This window comes from Corvus cornix, chromosome 1 (assembly GCF_000738735.6).
Source record: "Corvus cornix cornix isolate S_Up_H32 chromosome 1, ASM73873v5, whole genome shotgun sequence".
In the NCBI taxonomy this organism is placed as follows: domain Eukaryota; kingdom Metazoa; phylum Chordata; class Aves; order Passeriformes; family Corvidae; genus Corvus; species Corvus cornix.
This window is the reverse complement of record NC_046332.1, coordinates 55,565,426-55,587,725: the sequence shown is the minus strand read 5'-3', so window position 1 is coordinate 55,587,725 and position 22,300 is coordinate 55,565,426. Positions and strand designations below refer to the sequence as shown.

The window sequence follows — 22,300 nt, the reverse complement described above, 5'->3', positions numbered from 1 at the left end:
AATGTCAAAACTCACTTGGATGGGTGGAAAATAGGAGAAATACAAAAAGAAATAGAAATGCAAAGCTGTATGGATTAAAAAACCCCAACCCCTGCCTAATACTCTGCTTCATTTTTACTGCAATCCCTTTGTGAAAGGTTGCTCAGACCCTGTTTAGCCAGCAGGTTTGGACATATTACTTATACATTCACAAAAGTCACAGTACAACTGAACATGCTAAGGCACATTCAAATGAAATGCTTTAGAAAGCTAGTTCATACAGCCCAGAATACTCAGCTGAACTTAGGACAACGAGACAACTCCATTCTTCCCAGAGCACTTGGAAAGCATTCAAGCACAGACAGAATCTGCTCATAGACTGCACTCCTAATTCAGAAATACTGTCAACATCACAACAGCATTATATGTACACTGATCTAATCCTTCTATTCAAATAATCACAAAGGCGGGTTGATATACTTTTACCAGGCATCTTCTCATCTTCCTGTTGATCCTCACGCTTTTCAGCATCACCTGCCAGAATTTCATCCAGTTCATCATCACTGATTGGCTCGTATTCTCCAGCACCAGACCCCAGTGACTGCACATCGTTAGTCTTGGCTTCATCCTCTCCTCCTACAGACACAGACACGGTAGCTTTAAAGCAATCGTATTTGTTTTCTAAACATGTTGTACACTGCCTGAAGACAAAGCTTTAGCAAACTAAACTGTTAGCTTTTAGGAACAAGCATGATTCAACATAAAAGCTGGTATTAACCCACAGAAACAGTGAAGTTATTCCTCCCATACACAATGTGGTAGTTTGAATTTTATATACACTGGTCACTTTTTTGGTGCAGTATTAGTCAAACTGCTCAGATAAGGCCATTTTCACAACATACATGTTGATTATCTGGTATCTGACATGTAGTTTATAATAATAAATAGTTTATAAAAATCTAAGTTAGTGCCACAAAATCTTTCAGATGCTTTAGCACACTAATGCAAAATCAGGATTCAGTCCAAACTCCTAACAGAAGTAACAAAACTCCAAAATACAAAAAGGCAACAGGTATCCTGAATGAAACAATTATGTACAAAATTTTAGATTCTTTGTGGCAGTCACAAGAAGAGCTTTTAGAAAGCCATGCCAAACTTCTTTTAGTTGTTACCCCTCCTATCCATCCACATACTATCTGCATACACAAATACCTGTGCTGTATGTGGAAACATACTCCTTAGGACCTGTGAACACAAGACAAACACTGAATTTTGCAGTTCACAAAAGGAACATCCTCTCATCTCCAAGACTGAAAGATCTGACTCAAGCACTTAAAAATCCTATTGCTCTAAACTCAGGCTTATGGTTCTCCAACATGGGTACTAGCAATGAGTCGTGCCACACAAACAGGACAGAATTTACAGGGATCCTCCTGTGTGGATGACTATTCTGGTATCTTCCAGCTCCCTTAAGCCAGAAGTGAAGCTGCTTCCATTTTAAGTTTTCCCCTATTCTTTGGGGTTTTTTTTTTAAGTTTGCTTTTGCAGGGGAAGAAAAAAATAGCCACCTCAACTAACCTAAAAATCAGCAAGGAAAAACCAAGTGAAAGATGTGCCAGCAGAGCATAAACAAACTACTCAGACCATGTGGCAATGCTTTGGAGGAAGCATATAGCATCTGAGGCATTATTTAAGCCCACTCCTAAAGAAAACACATTAAGGTTCAAAACACTAAGATAATTTAATGATATTCTGACACATTTTGTTAGACAATACACTACAGTAATTTGGCCAACTAAATACCAGATACCTCCCTAATATCATCAGATTTGGAAATGGTACTTAGTACTTCAAATATTCATGGCCTGTAAGATCCATCTTCTGCATCCATACTGATTTACCAGATACACTAGTCCTCCAGTACTACATGACTGGACCCATTAACAATTAACTGTATTAAAAAATTTAAAATCATAATTCATAGTTCTCAATATATAATTTTTTTAAAAAATACTTTACATTCTGAATTTCAAGACAAAGTTTGATAATTTCTAGAGTATAATCCAATCATTACTTTTACCACTCTTTTGTGGAAATGTGTTTTTATATTAATTCTGCATGAAAAACTCAACACACCAGCTGAACGGAGCAATGTAAACAGGAGTTACAAAGTAATGAAAGACAATGAAGTACACTAAACCTTAGAAAATCATAACCATGCTGTTAACAGTACACTTTAATAAAATGGAATGCCATCTTATATTTTACAAAATAGATTTATTTTTCTAAAAAAAATTTTAAAATCCTAAATATACCATAACTCCCTACAGCTGATAACCTGCAGAGAATTTAGAACACAACCTCTGAAAAACAGACAAAAGAATACACATTAAAACAAGTATGCTGAAAGGCTGGAACTAAGAACACATTTAACCTGCACAGCCTGTTTGGTTACAGGTACCCTCTTGGAAACTGGTAATGTACCCAAAAATGGCCTTTTATTACCTCTTTTCTGCAGATACCACATTGTACTCTCAGATTTATCATACCATGCTTTTCCTCTAGTTTAAAAATAGTTAATTCTGTCTATTGTAGCAAAAGCAGACTTTTCCAGGCTCACTTCAAATACTATTTTTGTCAAGTGCTTCCACTCCACAGATAATCTCCTCAAATGAAACTTTCTCAATAGGGTCTCTCAAACCTAAAGACCACTTTGTGAGTAATCAGGTAGGAGACATAAGTACTAAATATTCCTCACCATCCTCTTGAGACAGCATTTAACTGCCCAAATTAACAATGAACACTACAGGTACTAAGAATGGCAAACACAATGAGCATAACTGTAACATACACCAGTTACTCTGGATTTAGACCCTTGTTTCTTTTATGTTGTTCATATAAAAGCACTCCCCAACTCCCTATTCTTGCAAAGTTCAAGCTTCTAATTCATGTGACAAACTCTTAGGAGTTTGTCAGTGTTTGCCCCTTGCTGACTTTATTTATCAATTCTAAGCATGCTTTCCCCAGTACCATTAAGACCAGCAAACTGAAGCTGCACTTCTTAAGATTACCTCAGGAAAGCTATTTTTGGACTATTGTGCTAAGCCATACATATGTTTCACCTACTAATTAGACAACCATTTCTATGATAATTGGGCTCTGGCAGAAAAAAAACCCAAAAATCTGTTCCGAGTCCACACTTTTTTTTCCCTCCCCACTCATTAACTGTCACTTCCAAAGTAAGAAATAGGTCTTACAATGATGTAACAAGCCAATCAAATGTTGGTGTTATCTTTTAGTAACTTGCCTATTCAGAAACATTACATTTTGGTGAAATTATATCTCAGATAATTTATGCTTCTTTGCCTCAAGACTTCTCTAGAAATTAAGAAACAGCACTAACACAATTAACACTAAGGAAGATGCTCATCAGGTATCTCTCTCATTGTCTGCTTCCACAGTAGAGAAGTTGAAGCCAATAAGGCTTTCAGTAGAAAATTATTCTAATATAGCTCAGTTCAGCACTATGCTAAAAGAGAAAAAATAAAGTATTTGTTAGTCCAGGTTCTTTCCCAGAATAGCTCACCTTCTAAACTCTCTACCTTTTCAGCCTCATTTCCATCTTCAAAGCCTTGTAAAGGTCCTAAATCTTTGTCTGTTTTTTCCTTCTCTGAAGCTGCTGAATCCCGGCAAATACCATCAAACTCTTTTTCGTGATCTCTGTCCAGTTTTGTTTCACTGTGCTTTGTTGACTCCTTCTGAGAGGAGATGTCAAGAGTTCTCTCTCTCTCTCTTTCAGCAGTATCAGGCAGCTGTCGGTCTCTCTCCCTCTCCAGCTCCCGTCTTTTGTCCCTATCCCTCTCTCGCTCCCTGAGTCTCTCTCGTTCCCGGCTCCTTGGCCACTCTTTGTCCACATCTCGGTCCCAGTCTCTCTGTCTCCCCTCTCTCCTATCTCGCTCTCGTTCTCGATCATGTTCATGCCGATCTCGCTCCTGAAGCCTTTCCCTGCTGTCAAAGGACCCGGATCTGGAATGAACCTGACGATCTGACTCAGGGGAACTTCTTCTTGAACTGTGGCTTCTTGAATCCTGACGATCTGCACGAAAGGTCATAAATATAAGCATGACTATGACATATAAATATAACACTACTTTACCAGACCAAAGCATTTTAAAGATTTGGGTATGAAAATACACTTCTCAAAAGCATCATCTTCCAATTAATAAAGCTGTCAGATTGCCTTAGAAGATTTAACCTTACTTAGAAACGGGGTAACTTCTCCCACTTCCAGAAAAGAACTTTAGTGGCTATTTCTACTATGATGGAAACTAACAGAAGGTACACAATCTTAACTCAGAAATTTAGGCTTGGGGGGGAAAAAAAAGAAAAAAGAATTGTCTCAAAATTCAGAATTTTTAAAACATGTCTTCTAAAAGCTAAGAATGCCTTAGTTAACAAATGATGAATTCAGAAAAATAATTTCAGGCATGTAGCAATGAGGAGAACACAGAGCCAAAATGTTTTTGGAAGAAGACGTTTTTGTATTGACGCTGTTTCAGTTTTAAAATATTTTACCTATTTTTTTTTCACAGCAACTACACACATTTTTAAAAAGTGACTATTTTGATTTGCAACAAAGATGATTTCCATGTGCATTGAAAGTATGCCTAACAGGAACCATGAAAAATTTACCTAATTTTGCATAATTTCAGGAATTTCCATACCAAAATCAATGCAAATAATGAATTAAAGAACATTATTTAGATGATAAAACTACCTCAATGTTCTGTTAGCACAAGCATTTCCTCTATGAGTTTTTTTTGTCCTGCAAATTACTTTATTCCCCAGACAGCATGAACCAAATCCAACTGAATGTTTTGGTGTAAACAAAATGGTAATCCTGCCCACTGAGAATCAGCTTTTCAAATATGTTAACACCTGCAGGAATCTTAATTCATTCTCGTTTTACAGTGAAAGGCAGACAGCACCTCCCTCTCCTGTTACACTAATTAGAGCCATCCAAGAACAATTTAGGATTTGTACACAGAATGATAGGTCAGTCTCACTAAAATGCATCTCATTACCTGAAGATGTGCTGCGACTGGGTTCCCCTCGTTTCAACTGGTCAATTCTGGACTTTCTTTCAGTGATTTCTAAGCTTTTCTTCTCCCTCTCCCTGTCCCTATCCCTAGAGCTACTGTGCAGGATCCTCTTCCGTCCAGTCTGATCATCTCCACTGCGATGCGCTGACTCATTGGAGGGGGATCTAAGCCTGCTTGAGGCATGGCTCCGATTGCTACCGAGGCTGCTGCTGCGCTTCTGGTCCACAGGCTTACGGTGTGGTCCATCCTCTATAGTAACATGAGGGGCTTCCACCTTTTCTCCCCTTGTCCTGTGACTTTTCCTATGGGAATCCTCAGTGCTTCTTTCTGGAACAACAATGTCACCACGTTCAGGAACATCTTCATCTGACCAGTCACTAAATGTGGTATCTTCTCTTTTTGTGGGGACTTCTGCCACAGCTTTCTCAGGTGGTTCTTCAACCAATTCTTCTTTAGTTACAGGCGGGGTTCTTGGGCCTTTTTTCTTTTTATGATGTGGAACAATTTCTTCGTCAGAAACTTCAGAATCACCCTTGGATCTCTTCCGCTTTTTCTCCACATTTTTCCTTTTCTGACCTTTCTTAGGGGAAAAGACCTGGCTTTCCTCAGTTGTTGATTCATTAGCATACCTTTCCACCCCACTGTCATCATCTTTCTTCTTCTTTGTGGCCTTTTTCTGTATCTTAGACTTCTTCTTGCTGTCATCATGCATTCTATCAGAAGCATCTCTTTCCTCAGAAGGACGGTGTCCAAGACTTTCCTGAACCCTGGACCGGGAGCCTTCTGAAGCATCTGGCTGCTCTCTTTGCTTATCTGCTGAAGAAATCCTCTCTTTAAACTCTGGTTCTTCATAGCGTCGGGAACTTTCCTTTCTGTCCGATTTTCGCTCTTCTTCTTTCCAGCGGCTCTGCCGCTCCTCTGTGACGTGAGAGGGACTCAGTGACCGGGATTCCTGTGGCCGCACAACCTGGCTCAGGAGCCTGTGCTTTTCATCTGCAAAATGTGAAAAAGAATGTGCTTTTATTGTGTAGGAAGGAGAACGTGTGAGCATTTGCTGTCTTCTGCATGCCAAAGAAAGTGTCCAGTAAAACACATAACCCATTACTTCAGTTAGATTTCTTATGTTTTTCCACTGCTGCAGCAGCAACAGACAATTTCCAATTTGGTAAACATGCATCTTAAACAGATGTGGAAGTCACTATCACCTGGCAGACATAATACATAGTGACAAAATGAAGATAAATGACAAATAAAGATGAAGAAAAATGGTAGTGCTCATAAAAATATGGGGAACACTTACAAAACTTTCCCCGTGTTTTTTCTATTTAAAATTGCAAGTTATTTTCCATAGACAGAGGATAAGCTGGGTCCAGCTGCAGAGAGAGCCCACTCCCACTTACTTTTATCATCTCCACTGTTGTAAGCATCACTATCAGGAGAATGATCACGGCGACGTTTGGGTGACTGACGGGGACTTGGACTGCTTTCGTTTCTGTGACGCTTCCTGCAGAAGGAACATGCACCATCAAATTTCTTCAGGATTCTTTGAGTTTATCATCAATACAATCCCTGACGTCTAAGCACCTCAAACGGAAGATATTTAAAGATGCCATGAAGTTCTGTAATTTTCTAAGTTGTCATTCCAAGTAATAGCTATGCACTTAAAGGAAGCACAACACATATACTTGGGATATTGTTCATGCCTTCACTGGTAGCCTTCTGGTATTGGAAATTTAGTAGTGCAAAGGGTAATGCATGCTCCAAAGAAATTTAACTAACAAAGTCACAAACCCTGACCTAGTTAACTGCTATTTGAATTTCAGGCTTCAAAATGTACCACAGTTTTCTACTTTGTTTCCATGAATGCCTGTATTATTAAAGGCAAGACAGTGCAAGCATACTTAGAAGGGAAAATTACATTGTCTGACTCAACTCTTAGCTCACAAGTAGATCCATGATTCAGCATTAACAAAACATTGGACTACACCAGCATAGAACGAATTTGGGGGTTACCAGCATGTGCCACACAGATGCAGGGGAGACACAGCTCCAGACCAAGCCTAGGCATAAACAGGGTGTCTGCTTCCTTAAGATACTCCCCTGTCTACTAACTTACCAAATTCAACAGTAAAAGACTGCCTTTTTTTTCTTTCTTTGACTGAAGTAACATTTAGATCCACTCACTTGGATTTTCTTTCATCGTGGACATCTCTTGAGCCTCTTTCTTCTCGAATATCTTCTCTCTTATCCCTGCGGTCTTCCCTTCCTTTTTCTTTGTCATCCCAGTCTCTCTGGCGGTCTCTCTCTTTGTCTCTGTCTCGACCTCTCTCCCTTTCACGCTCCCGCTCCCGTTCCCTCTCTCGTTCTCGCTCCCTTTCGCGTTCCTCCCGCTCTCGCTCCCTCTCCTTCTCCCTCTCCCTCTCTCGTTCCCTCTCCCTGTCATGATCTCTGTCTCGGTCCCGCTCACGGTCCCTGTCTTTGTCCCGTTCTCTGTCCCTCTCCCGTTCCCGAGCACGATCCCTTTCCAACTCTCTTTCTTTCTCCCTCTCTCTTTCCCGGTCTCTTTCTCTTTCCCTCTCTCGGTCCCTCTCCCTTTCCCGCTCTCTCTCCCGGGCCCTTTCATCTCTCCTGTCATCAGACCGATCCACCCTTCGCTCCTCTCTCCTCTCATCCCGCTCGAGATCATCACTCCGTCCTTGGTGTCGTACCGGTGAGCCTGCTCTCTGATCTGCAAACAGAAGCAGGTTTGATTACTAAGTGCTGAACAGATATAGACTGCTTCCGCTAAAAGAGCCTTGACAATCTAGATCTTGGTTTGCATTAAATGAAAAGCAACTCCCTGCAGAAATTTGAATACTCCCTTTAGGGAGGAAGGAAGACAAAAAGCAGAACTAATTCTGAAAGAATTTTTCAACATTTAGGAGGTGGGCTTTACTTATTTAACCAAAAGTTGCAAAAAAAATATTTAATTTTCTACCAGATTTTTCTAATGGCCTCAAAAGACAAATGTATGCCTCACAGTATAGCTATTAGTATGGCATTACCCAATGTTTCCAAATCTGGTATAAGATCTTAAAAAGCAGGGAATGGCATGCATAAGGTATGTTTAGACTTCTGTACAAAGATTTTACTTCCTAAATCTATTAGGAGTCAAGTGCTTTACAAGGACTCAAGCTGTTTACAACATAGAGTAGAAGTTTCTGCAAAATTAGAAATACTGGGCTGTCTCATCACAGAAGAGATCCCTGCACAGAAACACAACCAAATCCACAAGACATGGAGAGGCAAGGATGAGATAGGGGAAGCAGAACTGCTAAAAGTTTTCATTTGTGTTCACTGAAGAGTCTTACAGCTTAGAATCTGAGTTTGTTGTTGTTCAGACAGTGGATTAGAGACAGAGGAAAAACTAAACACGTAGAAAATGACTGACCCAGAAGGACAGTGAAATCTGATTTATCCAATTATACTTACTTTCCACAGACTTATCTACATACTGTTCATTGTACTGTGGATATTTTTTGAGTATTTCTATAGGTTTTGACTACTTCATACCAATTTCTATGCTCATCTTAGTAGTATTTGAGCCACAACAAATCAATAAAACTTTTTTCCTACAATATATATATAAAAGCACCATACAAAAGAGGAAAAAGATTGCATGAATAGAGGTTGGTATTTCTCAGTCCATTACTCTGACGCTGAGAGTGCACCTCACTACAAATTGAGACAATGTCCACTAGGTGTGAGCAGGCAGAGTTTGGACAGAACTAAATCAATAAAACATGCATTTCCATCAGTTTAATCAATTTTCATCTCTTGAGTGAATTAACAATGATTTAGTGCTCCCCTGTTACCAGGTAAAAGTAAAAGCAAAGTTGAGTGACATTTCTGCCTCTTTAAAAAGGTAAAAGGTAAAACCATCAATCCATATGATCGGTTCCGTGAACAGGTTTCACATTCTTTTAATGGGCCTGTAACACTGTAATATGATTTACTGTGCACACTAAATAATAGATTTTTATAAAGAAGTTCTGTAACTCCTATTTGTTGTGTCAGTTTTGGTGACAAAACATCCACATGAAAGTCTTATGTGAATCAAATAGTGCAAATGTATTAGACAATTAAATGCAGATAAGTCAGCATTTTTTATGTGACTTCATTTTTTGAAGTACTGTTCCAGTGGTTGTTTGGAACACTCCCATGTTTGCCTTAGCTGAATACAGACAGCTCAAATTTGCAAGCTTGCATTTTAAAATCATACTCCTTGCATATCACAGAACTAAGTACCAACCAAAATACATCTCAATTTTTCTCAGAATGACAGATATTAAAACTGTAGTCTAATTAGGGAAAGCGTCTTGAATTGTAACTCTGAAGATTTACTATTACAAAAAGTGATCTAAATTTTTAAGGAAGAAGACAATAAATTTTGAATTCATGCTCTTTATATTTCCTGCCCCCCCCCTAATGAGAAATACAACCTATTCAAAGCAACTTCTCTCCTAGAAATTTATTTTGTTGTGATTACATGCTTTTATTTCCAAGGTTTTCCTCTTGGCTTGGGGTTTTGGTTTGGTTTTTTTGGGGTGGATGTTTGTTTTTCTTAATAAATTAAGAACTTGCTAGGATATGAGGGCACAAAATTACATTATATATATGTAGGATTTATTTGGGCTGGGGAGATGAAAGAGATGAAAGCTAGACTGCAAAAGCCAACCCCCAGGACACATTCAGTGTTCAGGATTTTTCAGCTGACACGAAAAAGGAAGCCTGGAGCTTAGGTTTGTTGAAATCCTGCCTTGAAAATGAGAATCTGAAGCAGAGCCTTTCACAAGAACAAGCAACAACAGATCTGTTTCAATAGGCTAAAAAGTATCTTTCACAGTGGCATGCAAAATATCTCTTTGAAAAACTGAAATTACAGAGCAGCTAGAATGTATCTGTCACCCATAAATAAAAACTCAAGACAGAGAATAACCCACTATAATTTTATGTTTAGTCTTCACAGCTCTTCTTTTAATTTTCATGCTATTTTTATTTCCCTGACTCCTCCGGTTCTCTTAATTGGTGAGCAATACAAATATATTCCAGAGTGTAAGCTGCTACTAAGTTCCTTCAACCCTTCAAACACAGTACACTTGCTGGTACAGAAATCTGACATCTTGCTATGTAAAAAATATTTGACTATGTAAAAAAAAAAAGTCATGCATGCTCTTTTCATGATCACTGGTATCAACACCTACTACCTAACTATCATTGACAACAGCAAAGCACTCATCACTATTAAACTCTCCAGACAATAAATTTTTGAATTCATAATAAATTTAAACTGTCACTTACTTTAGTAGTAAGCAGTCCATAATTGTCAGTCTAGTTTAGGCCTTCCCCAAAACACACTCAAGCAATTTACAGCACAAAAGCACAGTGTTTATATACCAACAAACAGAACCAGTAACGAAATGCAATCATGACTCCAAGCTTACATGGACTCTCAGCTTAACGTGCTTATGCACATGAAGTGGAGGAGGAGGCAAAAACATTTTACAATGAAGTTGTACAATGAAAGCCCTTGCCTTGAAGTTGAGTTTGTTTGAATACTACTTGGATGAATAAACACAGAAGATGCCAAAATCTAGCCAAAGGGCTGGGGAAAGGCAACAGTATTCATGTATACAAGGCCAATGAATGAACATATGTAACAGAAGTTGTATCAAGAATAGGACTAGTGTCAGCGTGTGGTGTCAGATGAGCTACTTATGAATTGGTGTGGGGGGAAACAAGGAAGAAAAACGAAGGAAAGAGAAACACACACATTCATGCACACGCACATTTGACTAGAGATGGATGTGTAAAACCAGACATTAAAATACCTCTTTCTCTGTTGTCACGTCTATCCCGTTCACCATGTCTTCTTTCAAAGGAGGAATCTCGTGCTTGATCCCGACTGTCATAGCGATCCCGATCAGCGTAGCTACTCCTCGATTCCCAGCTGTCATGGTAGTTTCCGCTACTGCTGTGCCCATCAACCTGGGATCCTCTAGTCCCCCGACTTCCTAACGGAGATGTAGCAACACAAAACATGAGCTTCCGCATGTAAGGAAATCCGCTGATATCTTATACCAACTGATGTATCAACATCTAATAAATTTGACTTAGCTGCTCATAGACATAAAGATTGTAACATCAAACTCTACTTAACCAACAACTCAAATTTCACATGTTTTAACTGTAAAGTCATTATTTCCAAACTGCAACATCAAGACTTTCTACATCATCATCCCGTGGTCATAGTACAAGGTCTCCTGACTAGAAATATCAGTCCAAAAGCCAATTCACATTTTTTCTGAGTAGACTGTAAGCTAGCAGACAGTGCAGCAAGAATAGGCAGAGAAAGCAGAGATCATCCTCCCTGTAAAAACTGTGTATCACTCCCCTAATGAAAATGTCACAAGCCTGAAAAAGCAAAATAAAAAATACATTATTATAAGTTGTTAGTATTATCATTATTATTTAAAATGCATCAGACTTCAGAAACCATTTTAAAGATTAAAGTCACACATTTTGGAAATCGGATGAAGCAAGGTGGTGAGGCAGGGAGAGGTGGGTGTGTGTGAAAGATGGTTTTCAGACACCTAAGACATGCAATTGTTTTTGAAAGAGCACAAAAAATCTGTTGCCCAGGGCTTTGAAACGCACTACCCCCTACGAATTTTCCAGTACACATCAGCCTCTTACTTGTGTTTGTAGCCAATGGGAAAACCAAGGGCTGCAGAAACATTAAATAGAGTGATGTAAGGGTTAGGCTTTGTTTCAAAATGAGATGGCAGAATACCAGTGATATGCCACTTTAATGAATGGAGAACATAGAAGTGCTATAAATTTCAATAACACTTTTAATCTAATGACAACAGAATTGAACACAGTTTTAAAAGCATGAACTATTTGGCAGTACTTGCATCCCAAATATCAAACAAGGCAGTATGAATGCAAATATTCCATCTTCAATGATAGAGACACATGAATTTTTTAAATTACACAATACCTTTGTCAGATAGTTCTGGACCTCTGCCTCGACTTCTGCCAGTCCTATCACTTCTGCTCTCATTTCTGGAGTCACTCCTGGAGTCATTCCTTGTTTCAGCACGAGAGCTCTCCTCTCTGCCATGGGATCTTCCATAGCTGCGCAAGTCATCTTGATACTGATCATCCTTTTTATGGGCATCACGACTCTCTCTGTCTCTGTAGTCATGGGAGTCTCGTGTGGAGCGCGAGTCTCTCTGGTCGCGACTGTCTTTGGTATCCCTGCTATAATCCCGCGTGTCTCTGGAGTCTCGAGTATCTCTGGATTCCCGTGGCTCCCGCCGATCTCTGGTGTCTCTTGTGTCCCTCCGATCTCTTCCATCACGAGACTCTCTGTCATCTCTATGGTCCCTGGAGGTACTCTGCTCTTGGTCATAATCACGATCGTCTCTTGTTTCTCTTTCTTTTTCTCTTTTCCCTCTTGTTTCTGTAAAATGTTCAAAAGAACATTATATACCCAGCTTAATCAGAGCAAGCATACACTTAACACACAAATAAGACTAAAATAACATAGTCAAAATACACTTAGCGAATCAAAATTAATATGTAAAGATCATGCTGGGTTATCTATCTATACATTTAGTAAGCTTTAAAGATCTTATTGTAAATATGGATCTCTACAAATATTTACCCATTCAAAAGACATTAAGTATAATAACAATAAATGTCAAACATACTAAAGAGCAAGTGCACTTCAATAATTTTAAGGTAGGGTTATTACTCCTCCAATCATAAATTCCTCTTATTTTCTATACACACACACACTTCCAGAAAATTTGTGGTATATCTGGACCACCTGTAAAGCCTCAATGACCTGCTAAAATCTGCTGGTTTGAGTTTGGGGTTTTTATTTTTTTGTTGTTCTGGGGCATTTTTTATTACATATTTGTAATATTAGTGCTACAGGAAGGTAAGTTTACAGCCAGTCAAAAATAGAGCTGACATACGTACTCTTTGTAATCCGTCTGTCAAGGCAAACAGCATGTTTACTCATCACATATTGTTGAAACAGCTCTACAGATTTCCAGAGGGAATGGCCGTTTCTTTGCACACACCTCACTTAATGTCAATTACAAAGACAGTAGACAGCAATCAGTGGGGACGGGATTTGGGCACCTCACAGAAAAGAGTAATAGTTACTTAGGAGTACCCTGCCGTGAAAATCACCTACTGACACCACCATTGCATGATACAAGGAACACCTATGTAGATACCTACAGCACCTTTACAATCAGTTGAGCCTACATAAGCAGTTCTACCAGGGGTACTTTAATACACAGTACCTGCAAACAGCACAATCAGCACAACCAGCACAGGAAGAAAAAACACAGCCAGTATTTTCTTCACCCCCTATCCCCTGGGATTGGTGCAGACAATGCCACAATTTGAAAAATCAAGTTTCAAAATGCAATTTGCAAACAAATAAAAACCATTCCGAAGAGCTATTTTTCATTCATACCATCCCGCCTTTCATGGCGCCTGTCATGAGACTGTGAAGTCCGATCACGATCGTGTCTTCCCTTGTCTCTTCCAGGAGATCGGTGTCTCGAAGGACTTCGCTTCCTCTGAGGTGGAGAGGAGGAGTGGGGGGGATAAGGGGAAGATGACCGCCTTGCAGGCGGGGAAGCTGTCCTTTGATAGGATGGAGAAGGAGTTCTTTTGCGGTGTGGGGAAGGAGAATGTCTTTGAACAGAGGAGCCTGACTGTGAGGAAGAGGAGTGATGTCTGGAGGATATGGGAGAATGATGCTGACCTGATGGAGAAGCAGACCTGCAAGGAAGAGTTAAAACAGGCACACGTGTAACAATTTGACTTGAAAGGTTCTTAACACACCGTACAAAAAAGCAATTAAAATAAGTTGTGTATTCCCTACCCTCTGTCTGCTGAAAATACATGCTGTTTCTATAAAACATCAAACTTGGCTGCCCTCCAGGGTGCCAAGTATATGCTTTCAAAATATGCTTGTCTTTAAATGATTATTATTTATTTAATACCCAGGAAAAATCTGTCCAATCAAAATTGTATTACATAGCTACCAGAATGTAGGGGAAGGAAGGGAGGAGTCAGAAAAAAAAATCATTATCTTCTCTCCCATCCCCAAATAAGACTATTGCTTTCTTCAATATAAAATCCTTTTCGGAGTTCATAATAAAATTACGGAGATAATTTTTATGAGGTGTAACTTGGATTTTTTGTTTACAACAGCATTGAATTTTTTTACAAAGCAACAACGTCTCCTTCTTATACACTTCTAACATGTTTTATTGTAAGGATTGATCTTTAAACAGTTCTTAAGATCCAGAAAAACCATATGCATAGCTACTTAAAATGTGAGCAAATGTGAATGTTTACACAAACATGGAAAACTCACATCTGATAGAATAAGAAAATGTATACTAAATATCTCTGATCTTTGAAATCCCATCACTAACTAAAGATAATTTACACAACAGTAAAAAATTTCCTCATAATATGACCAACATGGACAAAAACACACTTCAAGTCTTTAGGCTCAGTAGTGGGGGTTTTTTCCCATTATCAGGATCAAAGTAACTTGCAAGTATCTTTTCTCATGAAATATATATTGTCCTTAACTCCCAACTCCCTTCTACTTCACAAAACTCCAGAGATGACAAGAAGAGCAGGAGTTAAAAAGCCACTTTTTAACCACACTTGGATAACATATCTTCAAAAATCTCACTATTCCTGAGGAAACAAGTAGCCTGCATACCTCTAAAATGACAATTCATATGCAAATGAAACAGATGACCAGGAATTAGTAGTAAAATTTCCAAAGCACTCAAGGTAAAATTCTGTCAGGGCTAGATATGACTGACAGAATCCAAAATACTTTCATGACTTACTGTCTTTAAAGTAAGACTACATTTATTTTTCCCTGTGAAACCACTATTTTCACAGGGTTACCAAAATTGGCTTGCATGGAAGGCTTTCAATGGTATGGAGACAAAATATTTCAAATATCCTTCCCTGCTTCTAGCAGAAGGCCCATTTATCTTCCTTGCTTAACATTCCCTTGCACAACACTTGATACAAGCAGGCAGTGATGAACAAACTACTGGATGTCATGCTTTAAACCCAGCCAGCAACTAAGTACCACGCAGCTGCTCACTCACTCCCCTGCCCACCTCCAGCAGGACGGGGAGGAGAATGGCAAAAAGGTAAAGCCTGTGGGTTGAGATAAGAACAGTTTAAAAAGTAAAATAAAGTAAAATATAATAATGATTGCAAGAATAACAGCAATGAAAAGGGAGATAACAAAAAGAGAGAGAAAAAGAAGAAAACCAAGAGAAACAGTGATGCACAACACAGTTGCTCACCTCGACTGATACCCAGCCTGTCCCTGTGGGCAACTGGCAGCTCCTGGCCAACTCCCCCAGTTTATACACTGAACATGATGTTCTATGGTACAGAGTATCTTTTTGGCCGGTCCAGGTCAGCTGTCCTGGCCACGCTCCCTCCCACCATCTTGTGCACCTGCTCACTGGCAGGGTGTGGGAAACTGTGGTAAGCTTTACTTAGCAACAACTAAAACATCTGTGTCTTATCAATATTATTCTCATGCTAAATCCAAAACACAGCACTGCAGCAGCTCCTCGGAAGAAAATTAACTCTATACCAGCTGAAACCAGGACACTGGAATAAGTTAAAACAAGAGGTATTTTGCAGAGTCTGTCCTATTGCTCCAGGAGGAACTCACTTCTCTATGAAGAATCCAATATAGTAAAAATGTCCATCAGTGACATCTACCATAAAACAATCCAACAGCGTTCCAGCTGAACTGAGTCACCACAGAAGCCAAACAGTTTGCTTACAACTCTTTGGATTGCTGAACGAATGGGTTTTATTTTGGTTGTTTCATCAGCACGCAGAAATATATATGACATCTGGGGCTTCCCCCACCCTTCAACCAGAGGTGCAGAAAATAAGAATGCCTCACTTTCCATTATACAAATATGGGACTACAGTAGTATTTAGCACTGCCATTCTAAACCTGAGCTTACATTCTTTCAGACCAAAATAAGGAGCCTACTCCATTTTTAATGGGTGGTAAAACATTTTTTTCTAAAGCCCCAAGAACTAAAGATATGATACCTTCCCTAAAGCTTCCTGCAAGAAGCTTTGCATACCACTGTTTAGCCAGTTATGCCTGCTTCTCAAGAAAGAACCAGGACCAGGACCTTAGTATCACTTTACCCATTTTAGAATGGAGAAACTCTGCTCCTTTCCCATCTCCAAGGTTAAAGATTTTCCCATGTTCTACTTTTTAAGAAGGGGAAGGTTAGGGAGGAAGAAAGTTCCTGAAGGATCAGACTGACTATATCTCATATCAGACTTCTGAAGTTCTATCTGAGGACAAAACATTTGAGAGCAAGTGCTAAATGGAAACTTTCACTGTGACTTCTGTTCCTGACATGACAAGTGACCTCAATGTACTAACTAGGCAAAAAAAAAACCAGTCTCAGAGTTGAAGAGTTTGAAGCACAAATATATTCACAACAGACACGTAAACAAGCAGTCAAACTAACAGAGGAAGTTTCCAAACTAGAATTGACCTCCCACCTGCGAGAGGGTGAGAAGTTATGTTTGTGAGTGGTTGACTTGGCTGGAGCTCGGGAGGTTTGCCTTCGCCTTGCAGCAGGTGGTGAGTACTCCCTGGAAGGGGAAGAATTACTGCCAGAGTGATCCGCAGGACTAGGAGAACGTTTCTGTCTACGGGAGCTTTCAGAGGGATCCCTGGAAAACATAAACAGCAGCTTGTGTAACAGGGATAAGATGGCATTAGCACATTTCTAAGAAACTACAAACAACTCCAAGACAGAACCTGTGATTACGTTATCAAAAGCTATGTTACACAATCATTTGTTCCATCTATAATTTCACATATGAAATTACCTCAAGATAGCACAACTCAAAAATGCAAGATACGGACTAAATTTCTTGCTACACTGAACTGTAAAAATTAGAACATGGTAAAACCAAAAAAAATCTTCTTGTAATTTTACCTAATATTTCATGTGTTGGTGAAACAGAATTCTTACCAACTAGAAATACTTTGTTACCTTATTTAAAAATTTCTGTAACATCAGAACTTTATTTCAGCAGTTTTGAGCTCAGACACATTCTTAAGGGCTAATCCCAGTAGCAAGTGAATGAAAGTAATCTGTCAAAACCTTCAACTATTTCACTGACTGTACCTCATAGAGATTTGACATTACAACCTCATTTTTATTATGTACTGAAAAAAAAAAGACTAAAATCCAACAGTGAAATATAAGGCAGTAGTCACCACAGCAATACCTGATTGTAGTACAATGATAAAACAAGTACTGTCTTAATCCTTTCAGCACTACCTAGAATACTCTTTTCTACTGCTTGCAACTTCTTTCCAGTAGTGGAGTGGGCAATCATGAGGGAAATAAAATACTTTCAAGTAAGTATGGTGTAATTTATTTAATCAATTATAAATACATGATTCACTGCTCTTCCAATCCTTAGTCTTTGATATGCCAGTTTACAAAGTAAGACTTAAGAACATGTACCCTACTTTCATCAAGGAAAGACATGCCATAAAAATGCAGATCGCTATCTTTCAGCTTAAGTGGACATGTATGCTCCAGGAAATAATGGAATAGTCATAGTAGTCCACCTTTTATTTTAGTGTATAAATACGCATATATGCAAAAGCAATTCTAAAATGTCAGTAGTCTTTGACTACTTCAAAAATAGTTTAACCTACTGAAGATTAGGGAGAGTTTAAATGCACACTGCCAACTTATAAAAATATTAGTACTCTTAAGATTTCAGAAAAGCAGGCAATCAGACGTGAATGACTTTGATAAGGATTTTGGTGAACAACCTGTTTTGCTGGGGAAGGTCCAGATTCCTGAGAAGTAATGAATCTTTCAAAGGGGCACTTTTACAGACCTACTAAGTTATGTAATTAAAACCTACCAATCTGTTATAGTTTATCAACCCATCTATACAACACACTGAAAATACTTCATGAGTACCAAAAAGATTGTTGGCAAAGCAGGTAAAACCACCCTTATTATTCAGTGTTCTATAAAAGATAACTTTAAAAGCAAGGTTACTTTACAGTTGAAAGCTGATAATGCAATGTAACTTACCTCTGCTTCTCTTTTTTCTCCTTGTGCCTTTCAAAGTCACGCCCTCTCTCTTTCACCTCCCTTGCCTTTTCTTCTGAACGTTCTTTTGCTTTATGTTTTTCTTTGTGTTTTTTCCCCAGGGGAGTATCCTCTTGTACTGGAGGAGGAGGGCTAGGGGTACGAGGACCTTTCTTTTTACTCTGGTTACTTTTAGAACTCCTAGAGAGAAATTAACAGGGTGCGGGGTGGGTGTAAAAATGAAGAGCTGACAACTACTTCAAACAGTAATTTCTCAGACGTTGACAGGAAATTATAACATAAAAGGCCTTGAAGCTTTTAGGACAGGATTCACCAACTCCATTAGCAAGCACCATTCAGTAGCTGAACTTGACCAAAGGGTGAATAGAGATGGTAAAAATTTATGCTGAGCTCTTTGATTTATAGCCTTTTTTTCTGAAGGAAGTGAACAAAATCAGGAATTGCTCTTGTTCAGACAGAACCAGTTTTCAAATATAAAATGCCCTTACATGAACTGTATACAACAGAAGACAAACACTAGAGTACCTTGTCTGTTTAGACTCCCACTTCTGCAATGCAATACCCCCAACCATATACACACTTGAACTACTCATGTTTTCAATTTAATGTTACCTACCCGATGGAAGTTAACGTTAAATTGAAAGACGAAGGATGAAGCATCTAAATACTCCTGAATATGCAACTCACAATATGAAGTAGTATATCTTTTCCACATAATTTACCACTAAGATAAACCCTGCCAACTAGGTATCACTGCATACTGAGTATCAGTAGCACACCAGCACACGCTATACCATTCTGGTAGCAGAAACAATGTTGTTTTGCCCCTATTTTAAAGGGGATTTTCACTTAGCAGATACAGATGTGTCTGGTTACACTGCTGCAGTAATTTCTTTCCTATCTAAAAGCTGCAAACAACAATTCAGAACGTCTTGTGGCCAGCAAGAACTTTAGAAACAGGTTTTGGAGAGTGACTTTGGTGGCACAGCACTCAGTTAAAATCCTGTGATTTTTACGTATTTTAGCCTTAATTCTTCCCTGCCCTCCCCCATGCCTCGTTTATCTATCCTGAATTCTGAGAAATTCCCCGCCTTGAAAGTCACACATTATTTCTTGAACAGTAATATGCAATACCAACAGAATGTGCAGTTGGTCAAATTTTAACCACTTCAGTTTAGAGATCTGGCTGCTTCACAGGCTACAGCATTTCAAACAAAAGTGCTTCCCACTTTTCAATGCTTTATATTTTCTCATCACCTCCCAAAGACTCTGGATATTCAAAGGGAAAAGATCTGCTTGTAAACCATGAAAATAATCGACTGACAACTACATGCATATAACCATTTTCTGTATGATTCACAATCCACAATTTAGAGACCTTCCCCCAAAGTTATATAATCAAGGGTACTGAAAGCAAGGAAAATGGAAAACATTAATTATGAAAACTCCGGTAATAAATATAAGTGCGGTTCTGTGTTCTCACTCTCTTGCAAGACGCATCTACATACTGACCTCTGCTGATCCAAAAGTGGTGAAGAGACAGTAGATGCTTTCTTGTCCTTCTTACTAGCTGAAGATGATGATTTGGGACTGGACCTTCGTTTTGGAGATTTGCTAGACTTTCGTGGTGATGGCGATGGTGATAATTTAGATCTAACCACCTCTGGAGAAATCTTGAGGAAAAGAATACAGTTAACCAATAAGATATTGATGCTCAAATGTGTAAGTGTATGCCGATATATGTGTCAAATATGTAAATTCAGCAAGTGAGAGAGTATGAGATCTTAACCATATACATCTCTACTTCAACCTAATCACATTGTTCGCAAAGAACACCATAAAAGGAAGACAACAGATAAAGCATGGAGGAAAAGAAGGTGATGCACTCTAATACATTACAAAAACTGTAACTAAAAGTTTAAAATCAGTATGCTCACGACTAACACTCATATTTGTCTGAAAAAGAAAAACATCCTTAGAAGATTTTTTTTTTTTCAATCTTCCCCAAAATTTTAGGGTTTCTAACACTTATAACTTTGTCACTCTACTTTACTTGTTACTATAAGGCAAGCTGGAAAATGAGATTGGCAAATGCCTTGTGTTTTCTTTTTTATGTCCTCTCTGTTACAAATCTTACTTGTTTTGTATCACTAAAATGCATTAAATCCTAGTCATTTAAGAGCTGACTTCACAAAGGAGAAAACTCGGTTATTGTGCTGGGTGACTGATGAGATACTCACTTCTAATACTCAAGTCACATACTAATTATATAGGTGCCAGTTACTTACAATTATGTAACACAATAGTATATTTGTAGCCCAAACACCTTAAGTCTTATGGGAAACAATTAGAAGTCTATGAAGTGGCTGATGACTTGTCTTTTCTATTTCACATTTACATAATACAAACCTCTTTTTTAATTACTATTTCCTCTCGTTTCTCCATGTTTTCCTGTTCCAATTTCATGAGTTCTCTCTGAATCTTTTGGCGCTTCATTTCCAAAGACAGCTCATGATCATAATCGTAATTAACATCTCCATTATCAGAGTCTTTATTTAAAGAAAAAAAAAGTAAATAGATTAGTAAACAATTTCTTATGAAAAAGATAACAATAACATTTAGCATACTGGATGCCAAGCATAAATATTTTCATGACTTTTAAGTACTGCATGAATGGATCAAGGAATGAATGTCAAATTTCTTCTCCAATTATGTGTGCAAACCTGAAGTAACTCCAGTTAGTTCCATACAACCTGAAGTTAAGACTCTTAAACTTCGTTAAAAACAACACCTTAACTTCTTCCACGGACATTCATCAGGAAGGGAAACATAGGAACCACTTAGTTATATTTAAAGAACAAAAAAATTAAAACTGTGTGTCTTCACAAAGACCGAAAATATGAAGAGCACTATTTAACTGGGAAAATCACATGAAACAGATTTATATAGTGATGCATGGTACTAGAAGGTTTTATTTAATACAATGTCTTACAAATCAATTGATACACTTACTTAATTACATGCAGACATTGATTTTAAAATAAGAGAAGAGTTCAGTATGAACCCTTTTATCAGATAAACACACACTTCAAGAGTTTACATCTGGTTGTAAAACCAGATGTAAACTGTAACCAAACATTATCACTGTTTGGTTTTCACATTAGAAAAAGTGCTATTTCTCTCATTTTTTCATTAAATCATGCACAATTAGTATCATATGCTTCCAACCTGGCAACTGAAATCGTATTGAAAATTTAATTTACTCACTCTGTTTACATTAATGTTGTTTATGGCTATTTAAGTCTAATGCTCAAAAAGCATTTTGGGAAAATATCTGTCAGCAAAAAGATGACTTCATTAAAAAGTTATTAGCTTTCGCTCCCTTCCTACATACAGGAACTATATAAAAGGTTTTGCAGGAACTAAACTCAGTCTACAAATTGCCTTCATTTGTCATGAATGCATGGGAGCAGTTTAGAGAAAGGTGCAGTTCCTAATGACACAGGTTCTTTCCCAGTCTATCCACCTACTTATATAGCACTCCCTAGAACTTAACAGATAGTAATTCTACTTCATCCATGTACCAAAAATTGACAGTATTTTGAAAAAAAAGCTGAATTCTCAAGATGAAAGTCTCAGTGTCTAAGACTTAAGACATTAATACTATATATTTATATAGAATTCATGGTTTCTATGTTTCAAACATTTTTGAGTCAGGTTTTATTTCCATATATACATGTCATAGATAAATTTTTCTTAAAGTGTGCAAAAAAAAGTCTACTAAGGAGTGAATACATATTATGGCTACTTTTCCATTCATGTATTGTGCTTAAGACACAGCAAAACAGGACCTGCAACATTTCTAGCACACAATATTGAAAAGCTCCCTAGTTAATGACATTTCCAAGGAGCTCCATCCTAAAACTTGCAGTGCACTTCATTGCAAATACATTCATTATACCTGAATTCCCT

General features: G+C 38.2%; 1 protein-coding gene across 3 annotated transcripts in view; it reads right to left on the bottom strand.

Moving 5' to 3' along the window:
- The window catches only part of ZC3H13 (zinc finger CCCH-type containing 13), a 46,505-nt gene that overhangs the window by 4,758 nt on the left and 19,447 nt on the right, over positions 1 to 22,300 (bottom strand). For 2 of the 3 annotated variants that reach the window (XM_039567744.1, XM_039567747.1), the window contains exons 6-17: positions 20,738 to 20,877; positions 19,841 to 20,001; positions 18,311 to 18,508; positions 16,743 to 16,916; positions 13,621 to 13,931; positions 12,124 to 12,588; positions 10,952 to 11,134; positions 7,266 to 7,809; positions 6,482 to 6,585; positions 5,064 to 6,074; positions 3,566 to 4,075; positions 460 to 615 (exon numbers count right to left, since the gene is read on the bottom strand). In XM_039567744.1, the coding sequence (XP_039423678.1) occupies positions 460 to 615; positions 3,566 to 4,075; positions 5,064 to 6,074; positions 6,482 to 6,585; positions 7,266 to 7,809; positions 10,952 to 11,134; positions 12,124 to 12,588; positions 13,621 to 13,931; positions 16,743 to 16,916; positions 18,311 to 18,508; positions 19,841 to 20,001; positions 20,738 to 20,877 (3,957 nt within the window). The remainder of the gene's footprint in view (positions 1 to 459; positions 616 to 3,565; positions 4,076 to 5,063; positions 6,075 to 6,481; positions 6,586 to 7,265; positions 7,810 to 10,951; positions 11,135 to 12,123; positions 12,589 to 13,620; positions 13,932 to 16,742; positions 16,917 to 18,310; positions 18,509 to 19,840; positions 20,002 to 20,737; positions 20,878 to 22,300) is intronic. The other variant, XM_039567751.1, reaches the window with a different exon arrangement.